The 11,745-nt window shown below is 37.7% G+C and overlaps 1 protein-coding gene across 4 annotated transcripts in view; it reads left to right on the forward strand.

The window, feature by feature from the left end:
• The window catches only part of MAPK6 (mitogen-activated protein kinase 6), a 31,835-nt gene extending 21,348 nt beyond the window's left edge, over positions 1-10,487 (forward strand). For all 4 annotated transcript variants that reach the window (XM_032982974.2, XM_032982973.2, XM_032982975.2 and 1 more), the window contains exons 2-6: positions 1,348-2,562; positions 3,308-3,452; positions 6,496-6,660; positions 7,284-7,485; positions 8,116-10,487. In XM_032982974.2, the coding sequence (XP_032838865.1) occupies positions 2,008-2,562; positions 3,308-3,452; positions 6,496-6,660; positions 7,284-7,485; positions 8,116-9,214 (2,166 nt within the window). In that variant the 5' untranslated portion in view covers positions 1,348-2,007 and the 3' untranslated portion in view covers positions 9,215-10,487. The remainder of the gene's footprint in view (positions 1-1,347; positions 2,563-3,307; positions 3,453-6,495; positions 6,661-7,283; positions 7,486-8,115) is intronic.
• The last annotated feature ends 1,258 nt before the right edge of the window (positions 10,488-11,745 follow it).

Here is an 11,745-nt window from a genome sequence, read left to right on the forward strand (position 1 = left end):
TTGTTTTGGTTTGGTTTTTTTTCCCTGTATGCAATTCTGATTTACTTTAGTGAATTGAGGTCATTATTTAGACTATGTTAATCATTTGTCAGCTCCTCTTGCTGCCCTCTTAGGAGTGGGGAGACTTGTTTTGCTTGGTCCCAGTTGTCTCACTGAAGTGCTAGCACAGTTTTAAGGGAAAACACTAGTACAATTAATTCTAAAGTGTTGGGGTAGTTTGGAGAACTTGACATTTATTTAGAGAGCTGGGTGAAGATCTGAAAGGTGTTAATCTAAGATCGAAGAGAAGACATTTAGTGGTTTGACCTATAGTTGTTGGGGAAGAACGTACAAGTGACTTGGAATTGCCCAAACCTTACCACACTGTGTAAGGTACACCTTTGACTCTTCTCTTTATGGCATCTTTGAGCTTGTAAAAGAAAAGAGGATGTTTTGCAAAAATGCAACATGTGGTCTTTATGACTGCATTCTGCTGCTGCAGACAGGGAAACTTAATGAGAAAATTACCACTTGTTTTCATAAATTCATTAGACTATTAAAAAATAAATGATGTCTGAAAGTGCCCATATGTTAGGCAAAATGGCTATAGAGTATAACAGTTACTGTGTAAAATGTACTTGCTGTTAGTTTTTCTCTGTAATCTAGATTGGGTAAGTGTAGAAGTAATTGATAAAGTAACAATATTTGTCTAATATATATGAATTACCCCTGTGATTCCTGTAACAATGAATCTATAGAGGAAAAATTATGATTTGAGATTATTAATAGACTTTATCCAAAGTCACAAGGATTAAAGCTTTATAAGTGGCACTGGATGCTTGCTGTATATTCTGGAAAGTCAGTAAATACTGGGAGTATACAAACTTCACCATTTTCATGTGAACAGTACCCAGTAATCCCTTATTATGATGAAATACTTAACTCTAATTTTGCCTGAGTAAAACCTTAGTGGAAAGAATTATTCCAAAATTTAGTGACTGAGGTGCAGGATATTACTGTTTCTGACTTGTCTCCTAACAGCTGTGTTGGAAAATTACCATGTTTTCCCATTCCCTTCTTTATTAAGATTTAGTAGGATTTTTCATTGTGTGCCTTACATTCTCAATAGGTTCTATCTAAAACTTTCACGGTACATGTTTAGAAACGGTGGCTGGTGGTTATTGTCAGTTTTCCTCCTCAAGTATGAAAAGTATATGTCATTTCTGGTTAGTTTGGCTCTTGTGATGGTTTCTTATTTTGTAACTGGACACTAAGTAAGTTGTATATTTAGGACAACTTAAGGAGTTGGGGGAGGAGGATGACTTCTGTATGTGCTAGAATACTGATGTGTTTTTCTCTCCTTTTCAGGTTGTCACGGAGTAAAATGGATGGTAGCTTTGATTGTGATTGTGGTGAGCTGGAGCCACCTGATCATTAACAGAAGGCATCTTTTGTAAATCAAGAGCTGCCAGTTTCCCGTTTAACTAGACTGTAAACAAAGGAGAGAAAAAGGAGGAAGAAGGAAAAAAAAAAAATAGTGCTTACCAGCACCATAGAATGACGCTGCTCAGGACCAGTCCAACACTGAATGTATCTGCACTGTGAGGAGGAGGATGTTAATAGAAGCCTATTATGTGCATATTTATTCACATTTTTGTTAAATGTTAACCAGTTTAGCACAGTAGAGCTGAGTGCATAGTATGTCATTTCATTCCGTTTGAGTTTCTTGTGAGTATTTTCTTTAATGTCTGCAGAAATGCTGCACCTTTCTTGAACTATGAATGCTGCAATCTTTCTATCTTATGCTCGGTTTGAGTTCTAGAGCTTACGGGCTCTAAATTCAAGGGGACACAACAGGCCTGGCTGGCTCATAATGAAATGAGAGTGTCAAGAAACCATCTTGCAGTCAAAGCCAAGTGTTTCTTCTCCCTTTCTGTAAGACCTTTCCTTCAGATACCAGTGGAAGTGTCTCTGCGTGTTTACAGAAGCTTAGTAGTTTGAGGAAAAAGAAACGTAAAGAATTTTAAAATGGCAGAAAAATTTGAAAGTCTCATGAACATTCATGGTTTTGATCTGGGCTCGCGGTATATGGACTTAAAACCACTGGGCTGTGGTGGAAATGGCTTAGTTTTTTCTGCTGTCGATAATGACTGTGACAAAAGAGTGGCTGTCAAGAAGATTGTCCTTACCGATCCCCAGAGTGTTAAGCATGCTCTACGTGAGATCAAAATTATTAGAAGACTTGACCACGATAACATTGTCAAAGTATTTGAAATTCTTGGTCCTAGTGGAAGCCAGTTAACAGATGATGTGGGCTCCCTTACAGAATTGAACTGTGTTTACATTGTCCAGGAATACATGGAGACAGATCTGGCTAATCTGCTAGAGCAAGGCCCTTTACTGGAAGATCATGCCAGACTTTTCATGTACCAGCTGCTACGTGGCCTCAAATATATTCACTCTGCAAATGTTCTACATAGAGATCTCAAACCAGCTAATCTTTTCATTAATACTGAAGACTTGGTGCTGAAGATTGGTGACTTTGGTCTTGCACGAATCATGGATCCTCATTATTCCCACAAGGTGAATAGTGGAAATAGTTAAGTGATACACTGATAACTGTGCCTTCTTAAAATAACATTTTTCTCCCTTTTGCGGAGGTAGGTAGATAGTCTGTGGAAGGGCTCATTAGCAGGTGGGCTGTCATCTTAGGGATCATGCAGCAGATCCGGAATGCTTGCAAATAGAGGAAAACAGACCTCTGGATGATATGTTTTGTCTCAGATAGGACTACTGCAAGCATAAAATAAAACCTTTTTTTTTTTTTTACTAGATATGTTCAGAAAAGCAGATTTTTAACAGTGAATACAGAACCTGAGATTGAGCAACATTTAGAGACATAACTATAGAAGCCTTAGATAAGTTTATAAGTGATGCATACGTAGTGTGCAAGTGTGGTTACCTTCTGGGATTGATTTAGAGATACTGTCTTCCTGGTTTAGATGATGTTTCACAAGAGTTCACTATCATGTCTGCGTTTATTTGGCACCTGGGAATAAGAAAGTTTTGCTGCTGTACCTCATTTGACTAATAAATAGTGTCATACTTCTATATTGTTGCTGTTCACTCAAAGATACTGCTGTTCCATTTTAAAAGGTAGAAAAGCTTAGTAAAGGGGTATGTGCTATTATCCCTAGGACCTTGAGGACAAAAAAATCTTGTAGTAGTGCATTGAAAAATAGGAAACAAGATTTTTAAAAAAATCATACTACTTAAAAATCTAAGTAAGCTTTTTTCTTTTTTTTTTTTTTTTAATTAATTTCATTAGGGCCATCTTTCTGAAGGATTGGTTACCAAATGGTACAGATCGCCCCGTCTTTTGCTTTCTCCTAACAACTACACTAAAGCCATTGACATGTGGGCTGCAGGTTGCATCTTTGCTGAAATGCTGACTGGGAAAACCCTCTTCGCAGGTGGGTAGAATAAAAATGTGTGTGTATATTCCTAAAAGGAGTGGTACCGCTTAATTATCTTCCTAAAGAAAGATTTATTCTCATGGCTATTGTCACTAGTCATTGACTATCAGGACATACTATATCATTATGCAATTATATAAGCAACTGTAAATTGCTGTATTCGTAAAGCAGAAGATGTTACTTACAGTGGTGTGTATTTAGATAAATATCACACTTTAGTACTCGTATATGGTAAATCTGTTTGTAATTAGGTTAAGCTAAATGTATTGAGTGCCTAAGAAGTGTTCTAAATACATATATTTTAGTGAATTGATGTATCTAGGGAGTATTTGAGTATTATGAATGCCCTGAGTATCATATTCATAAAGATTTGTTAATGTAGTCAACCTAATCACTTCTTTATGTCCTAAATTATGAAAGCGTAGCCCTTTTTCCCCCATTCCCAGTTTTTGTCATCTACAGGGTGTTTTGACCTGACCTTTGTTTCAGTGGTGTAGGAGGACTCTTAAAATTTAGTGTATCATACCAAGGAAATGTGTAACCTCCAAATGTTTCTGGTTAGATAGGAAGCAATGCTCTGGTCTCATTGGGTACATCTGCATTAGTGCTTTGTCTAGGATCAGTAGCAAACTTTTGAAGCAAATCTTTTGATGGCCATCCTGTACCACTGCTCAGTGCACATAGTAGAGTCTTTTTAGATAAAATGGAACTGTCATTTGCACTGTAGGAGATCACCCAACATGCTCCACCTGCTGATAGGCATTCAGTCCATGGGAGCCGATGAGCTAGTCTAGAGTAAACCCCTGAAATGCTTATTTTGTGTGCATCCTGGGGCCTCAGCAGCAGCTCTTGGTTTTGCCTCTGTTGGTCTAAATTACTGCAGTAATACAGATAAAACCTCTAAGAAATGAGTTTGCATTTCAAAGTTCACATTCCTCTAGATACTCATGGACTACAAGCACACCTCTGCAGTAAGTCTTAGCATTGTATGTCAAGGTAATGAAATTGAGATTGTACTGTCACCTTTGTATAAAATTACTATTTTATACAAATCAGTGATTAATATGTGAAGAGGCTTTTCTTCCACTGAGTTTCTAACTCTATGAGTTACTAACTATTGGAGTAATGTACCCAGTGTATTAAATGCTCAGCTGATAAGAGGTTTATTAGGTTTCCATTGCATCAAGCATTTCTATTGGAAAATAGTGAAGTAGTGGGAGAATGTCTGCAGATTGCAGCATTCAGCATGGATTGATTGCAACTGCTAGCATTTTGGGTTTTTTTTGAGAAGCACTAGTATGTGCCAGAAGTTTTTATTGGTCTAATAGCTGTGCAGTGAGTTAGAATTTGTTGTTTTGTGTTTTTTTTTTTTTAAACTCAGTAACTAAAATCCTAAATCTGTAGGCTTGTTTGTGTGCCCTAATTGAATTGTGTAGATGCTTATAAAAATATTTTTAGATGAGGATGTGTCCCTCTGAAAACGTAGCACTGCCATAGTTTTCTAATCTAAAGAAGATTGGTTTTCTTAACATCATACATTTGGAGGTATGACAGCCTGTCCCAAGACTCTGAATAAAATCCTTTTGTGAAGTTCTTTGGAGGGCTTGATGTGGTTAATTTGCAACTTCCTGTCTACTTCTGAACCATCCCTTAGGAATCCTGCTGTCTGGAAAGCTGATGGGAATGGGAAGGAAAAATGCAGATTAAAATTGCAGAATAACTGGGATGAGGGAGGGAAGAGAAGTTGAGGTAGAGGATATAGCTGTTCCAAACCACTTCTCTAATTCTTTCTTTTAAATGAATATTTTAAAATGCTTATTTCACTTATAGTAGAAAGAAAGCTGATTAATTTTTAGGATGGAAATAATGATACAGTAGAATCTGTTTTCTATCAAATTACAAGCAGTATAACATGTGATATTAAGTAATTTGTAGTAGTCTGAAGTAGAAAGACAAAATAGCTTTTTCAATCCAGCAAATAAATTAACACGAGGCAGTACTGATTCATTCTAGGAAACCTAGGTCTTGGTCAGATTTTCTGTAGTGACTTTGCCTCAGCTTTTCTTTAAGTCATCTGGCAGATGTGTTGTAGGATGTCCAGTGCAAACCGCCATGCAAACTGCTGAAGTGAATTGGTAATGCATAGGTTTTGAGTGGGTACAATCTCTTTCTGGCCCCATTTATTTTTGTATTTAATGTTGCATGCATCAGTGTCACTGATGATTGTCCAGAGCTGCTTGGTGAAGGAGGAAAACACTGGCATACAAATAATCCTGTATGGTTTCATCTGTTAGTTGAATCTCCAAGGTGCTACATGCTTCTTGGAGCTGAACAATATATTGAGGTTGACAAGCTGTATTTCTGGGTACTCCAGCTATACTGGTACTGAATATAGATGCTGTTCATTATTCAAAATTGACCTGCTGTATAGGCCCTTACAGTTCTTACACACGGAAACTTCATATAGTGCTAAAAGTGTACTATAATTTCAATCATAACACAGTACTTTTTTAACAAGATTACACTGCTTAACTGGCAGGTGATTTTTGTCTTGCACCTGACAGTAATACAGAGTTTCAGAGTAGAATATTAATACACATGGTTGTGGCCTGTAAGATTTCTTGCTGAGCTAAACCACTACTGTTTTTATTAATAAGGGACATATAATTCAAGGTGATGTCAAATATTGAATTAGGTGAACCAGTTGAAGGGGGAGAATTGCAGTATATAACAAAAAGATAGGGTGTTGCTGTAGAGTACCTCATCTGTGGTGAAAACATCCTTGCAAAAGCTTAAGGTTAGGTCACTTTATCTGTGTGTAGCAGCTCTGTAATTCTTCATACACTACAGCATTTTTGAGAGCTCTTCAGATTTATTATCGTCCATATTTAGAACTTCAGCCTTTACTCTGTTGTAGGAGATAATAGCCTTCTATGGAAAACAGCTGCTTAGAGCACAAAATTTTGACGTGCCTTTCATACACAGGGATCAGAAGTGCTTGAAGTTGAAATGGCAGCTTGTATTTTCTCTTGGTGCTTAGGTGCGCATGAACTTGAACAGATGCAGTTGATTCTAGAATCAATTCCTGTTGTACATGAGGAGGACCGTCAGGAGCTTCTCAATGTAATTCCAGTTTACATTAGAAATGATATGACTGAGCCACACAAACCTTTAACTCAGTTGCTTCCGGGCATCAGTCCTGAAGGTAAGTAATTCAGAAAAATACTTTACTATTCTGTGATTTTGAAATACAGGAACTTTACAGCGCATATGTGTGATCGTTAAAAGCAAGTTTCAGTTAAAAGAATCTGTGCATTCACTGAAGAATGATTGTCTTCTGCTGTAATAAAATAAAAATATGCTTATATGATAGTTACTTGGTCATCTCTGGAGTAGAATTGTGGATCTCAGCTGGACCTGTTTGCCCTGGAATTGCTCTGAGACATTGGCCTTCTAAATATAGGGGAACATTGGAATGGAGTCAGTGTAAAACAACTGTATTTCAAATGTTCTTAAAGTCCCCCAGCCAAGCTGGCAGCAGTGTCTCCTGATAGCTGTTGGTGGATACTGATTCATCTTGAAACATTCTGTCTCTTAGTGGTTTTTCCTGCTTTAAGTTAAATGATTGTTTATTTTAGATTGGACCTCTACTCTTCTTGCTCTCCTATGGCTACAGAATGCATCTTTGTCAGTATGCTGTCAGTAGCTGATACATAACAGGTGGCTACTTTTAAGCAAATGCACACCTCTAGATCAAACCTTAATCTTAAATTCTGGATGTCTCAAATGTCATTTTTCTCCTGTTTAATGATAACTTTTTCTCCGCAGCACTGGACTTTCTGGAGCAAATTTTGACGTTTAGTCCCATGGATCGATTGACAGCAGAAGAAGCTTTGTCCCATCCTTATATGAGCATTTATTCCTTTCCAACGGATGAGCCTATTTCAAGTCATCCTTTTCACATTGAAGATGAGGTTGATGATATTCTGCTGATGGATGAAAGTCACAGCCATATTTATAATTGGGAAAGGTAAATTTATCACTTACTGTGGCATGTAACATAACTGAAAGGTTGTGTGCTTGAAGTAATGTTGCTTCACAGGCATAATTTCCTTTTCTGTTTGTTTCTTCTTAAATTGGCCTGAGAATACACTTTTCCCTTATAGGCAGTGCATTGTCATTGGGTTTATAATTCATTAGACTGACTTGGATATGCTGATGCATTCCTGAAATGCTCTCAAGACTCCAGAATCTAAAGTTACTCTCTCCATTACATTTTTTTTTTCCCAAGAAATATTTGTCTAAAAAACAAACTTTAAATGAAGAGAGTTTTAAGTATGATTGTCTTGTCTGATGCTTAGTGCACATAATAGTAAAGAGAGTTATAGGAGTAATTTGGAATCAGTTAAACACACTTTAAGGAAGAGTTCTGTAAATGGAGTGAGCTATTCTACATATTTCTGAATTTAAATCTCTCAGATGTGCATAGGAGGATGGCTTTATGCCAGATTAAATTAAAAACCTGGAAGTGGTACCCAGCTGGACTGAGGAAAAACTTCTGTGTTGATTTGTCATTATTCTGTAAGGGAATTTCTAAGCTTAACTGTCTTGGGAGTTAGACTGTGTTTTAGCTGCTAACACTTAGGAAATTGTTTTACAGATACCATGAAAGTCAGTTTTCAGACCATGACTGGCCTATTCATAATAACTATGAAGCTGATGAAGTTCAGCGCGATCCAAGGGCTCTTTCTGATGTTACTGATGAGGAAGAAGTGCAAGTAGATCCTCGCAAATATTTGGATGGAGATCGTGAAAAGTATCTGGAGGATCCTGCCTTTGACACCCACTTCTCTACTGAGCCTTGCTGGCAGTATTCAGATCACCATGAAAACAAGTATTGTGATCTGGAATGTAGTCACACTTGTAATTACAAAATGAGGTCATCTTCATACCTAGATAATTTAGTTTGGCGAGACAGTGAAGTTAACCATTACTATGAGCCCAAGCTTATCATAGATCTTTCAAACTGGAAGGAACAGAGCAAAGAAAAGTCTGATAAGAAAGGCAAGTCTAAATGTGAAAAGAATGGGTTGGTGAAAGCTCAGATAGCACTTGAGGAAGCATCACAGCAACTTGTTGAAAAAGAAAGGGAGAAGAATCAAGGATTTGACTTTGATTCATTTATAGCAGAAACCATTCAGCTTAGTTTACAACACGAGTCTACTGATGTTGATAAATTAAATGACTTGAATAGCTCAGTGTCTCAAATAGAGTTGAAAGGATTAATATCAAAGTCGGTAAGCAGAGAGAAGCAGGAGAAAGGAATGGCTAATTTGGCACAGTTAGAAGCTCTGTACCAAACTTCTTGGGACAGTCAGTTTGTAAGCAGTGGGGAGGAGTGCTTTCTCATAGACCAGTTTTGTTGCGAAGTAAGGAAGGATGAACAAGTTGAAAAAGAAAATACATACACCAGTTACTTGGACAAATTTTTTAGTAAGAAGGAAGATGCTGAAATGCTAGAACCTGAGCCAGTAGAAGAGGGGAAGCTTGGGGAGAAGGAAAGAGAAGAGAGCTTTCTCAGTAACAGTGGAGAACTCCTCTTCAACAAGCAGCTTGAGGCTATAGGTATTCCTCAGTTTCACAGCCCTGTTGGTTCGCCACTGAAATCAATACAGGCCACGTTAACGCCTTCTGCTATGAAATCATCTCCCCAAATTCCCCACAAAACGTACAGCAGCATTCTGAAACATCTAAATTAAAACACTCAGCAGACATTTCTTTTATATTCATGAGATGTGTTTGTCTTTTTTTATTAGTAGTGTAAGTAATTTTTTTACTTGAATCAGATGGTGTAATTTTGGTATGGATTTCATTAGTTTTCTGTTTACCATTGTTTTTACAATCCAGAATTACTTTCTATACATGAGTTTTGTTTTTAAACTGGCATGTCGTTTGCACACAAAATTAAAGAATAGAGCAAAATAATGCAAAATGCAGGAGGTAACAAAAAATGCACTAAACAAAGTAAAAAAAAACATTCTCTCAGTAAAACAGTGTCCATGTTTTGCAGAAAAAGAACCTTGCCTTGAAATTTACACAGTGAGACTGTACATAATTGCATGAAAATATCTATTTTTCCCAAAACGTTTTTTTCATTCATGCGTATTTTAGAGTTTTTCATACTGTACACATTTCTTAGACACATGATACCAGCAGCAACTGAAATGAATGCAGAATTTGGTACGCATGTGTTATCTACCTCAAGGTAACAGCAGTATGTGGCAAAACATTAACCACCCATAGTGCTTCTCATTATGCACTTCTATTTAGCCAGCATTATTGTAGTAGCTATTCTTATGGAAAATCATTCAATATTTATAAATGTTCTGGTATGCATTCTTTATAGTGAAGTGTTAATATGCAGCACTTTTATTTATTTTAGCAAATAAGTATATTTCTGTAATTATAGAAAGTCAACTTAATTTTTGAGTTACTTTTCAGATAAAAGTTTTGTTTAGCACTATGGTTTTATTGCCTACATAGCTGGATATATATTAACATCAGCTTATTCTGAGGCTATCCAATACACTTTTTATTTGTATTTTTTAGTTTTCATTTCAAGTAAAGCACTCACTGTGTATAGGAATTTGTAATTGGAGGTGCTTGATCTCTACAAAAGAAATTAGGAATTGCTTTATTATCAGATGCTCCTAGAAGTCTTAATTGTGTTCATTTTTTAAAAATTTTGTAATGTTAGTTGTGTGCATGGAAATAATTAAGGTACAACATTACTGTAGGTTAAAGTTCTATATGGTGAAACATTTTGTTTTTACTGTATGTTTTTACTGAATAATTCCTGTCCCGCTCCCAACCCCCCTCAAAAGCAAGCATGAATAAAATTAGGTTAAATATAGCATGTAGCATCTCGGTCTTCTGAAAATTTGTTTTACTTTCTGATTTTTTGAAATACTGGATGTATCATTGGCTCCCCTGTTTAAAACGGAAAACAAATAAAAACATGGCCAGCAAAAATGACTGTTGTTTTTGGATGGTTTGTACAATGAAAGATTAAGAGCTGCTGCTGCAGTGCAGCTGGCGCTATTGTGAAGGCAGGCCCACCTAGTGCAGGGTGCTGAAGGAAAGGGAAGAATTTATCTTGCCCTCTATTCCAGCAGTGCTGCTGCTGGGGATGAGACGCCAGCCATGTGCTTCTGTCCCGGCACCCGTGGCCTTGTGTAACGGTGTGGCTATGAAAGCATAAGTGTGCAGTAGTGTCAGTAACCATTTCTGTTGAAAATACAGTTGACTTTTAGAGTATAAGTGAGCATTACTGTTTTATCAGCTTTTTAGACAGAATAGTGTTAAAGTGGAAAAGCTGCTGCAAGCGCCTGTGAGCACCTTCATGTCGCTGGCAACCTGGAGTGAAGGCAGTCATGCAAGGAGCCCAGCCACAGCCTGTCTGGAGCACTTTCACGCGGCGGTTTCGGGAGCGGGATCAGGTAACTCCTAGGGGATGTTTCAAAACGTGCAGATTGGGTCTCTGTTGCAGCAAGCCCCAAGAACAGTATGTATTTCTCTTCCAGTTCCTCCCATCAGAACCATTCCGGAGGGAGCTAATTAGCCATACAATAAAGCTACATCTTTTGGCAAACTCCTACAACTTTTTTCTGTGAGAGTGTCTTAGTTCCCCCAAATTTTTCCATCCCTCCTCCTCTGCCTATTTGGCAGGTAGCGCAGCTGCAACTTGCCTAAAACAAGGAGCTTCCCCTTCAACATGGCAGAAAATGGTTACGTGGGGAGATGGGACACAGGATATGTCCTTGGGTATAGTATGCAAATGTTCACCTGGCCATAGCAATTTGAATGTATGGGGCTGTAGGGAGGAGGAGATGGCTGGTTGCCCTCTCTCCTAGGCAAGGGATTGTTTTGCAGTGGTGTTCTAGGTGGGGTTTTTTTTGAGACTGGACGAAAGCAGTTGATAGGAAGTGCTTAGAAACTGGAAATAAAATTCAGCTTAAAAACATGTCTTGTGTATATGTAATTGTGTAAAAACCATCTTTTTTTATTTATTTAGAGTACCAGTGAAAAACAGCACATAAGAAGCCTGTAATGGTAGAAAGGGAACACTTTACACTCAGAAGGGGAGAGTCAAGTGGTGAGCCTAAATCTAGCATGGTGCTTCACTGCCTTTGACTTCTGGTTGTGCAGGGGGGCAATGCTGTGCAGGCACTGCTGGCTGCTTTGGTGAAGGGTCTGCTCTCGTAACAGGCTCCATCCACGGATCGTTGGA

Source organism: Tyto alba, unplaced genomic scaffold, assembly GCF_018691265.1.
Source record: "Tyto alba isolate M040663 unplaced genomic scaffold, T.alba_DEE_v4.0 Super-Scaffold_41, whole genome shotgun sequence".
In the NCBI taxonomy this organism is placed as follows: domain Eukaryota; kingdom Metazoa; phylum Chordata; class Aves; order Strigiformes; family Tytonidae; genus Tyto; species Tyto alba.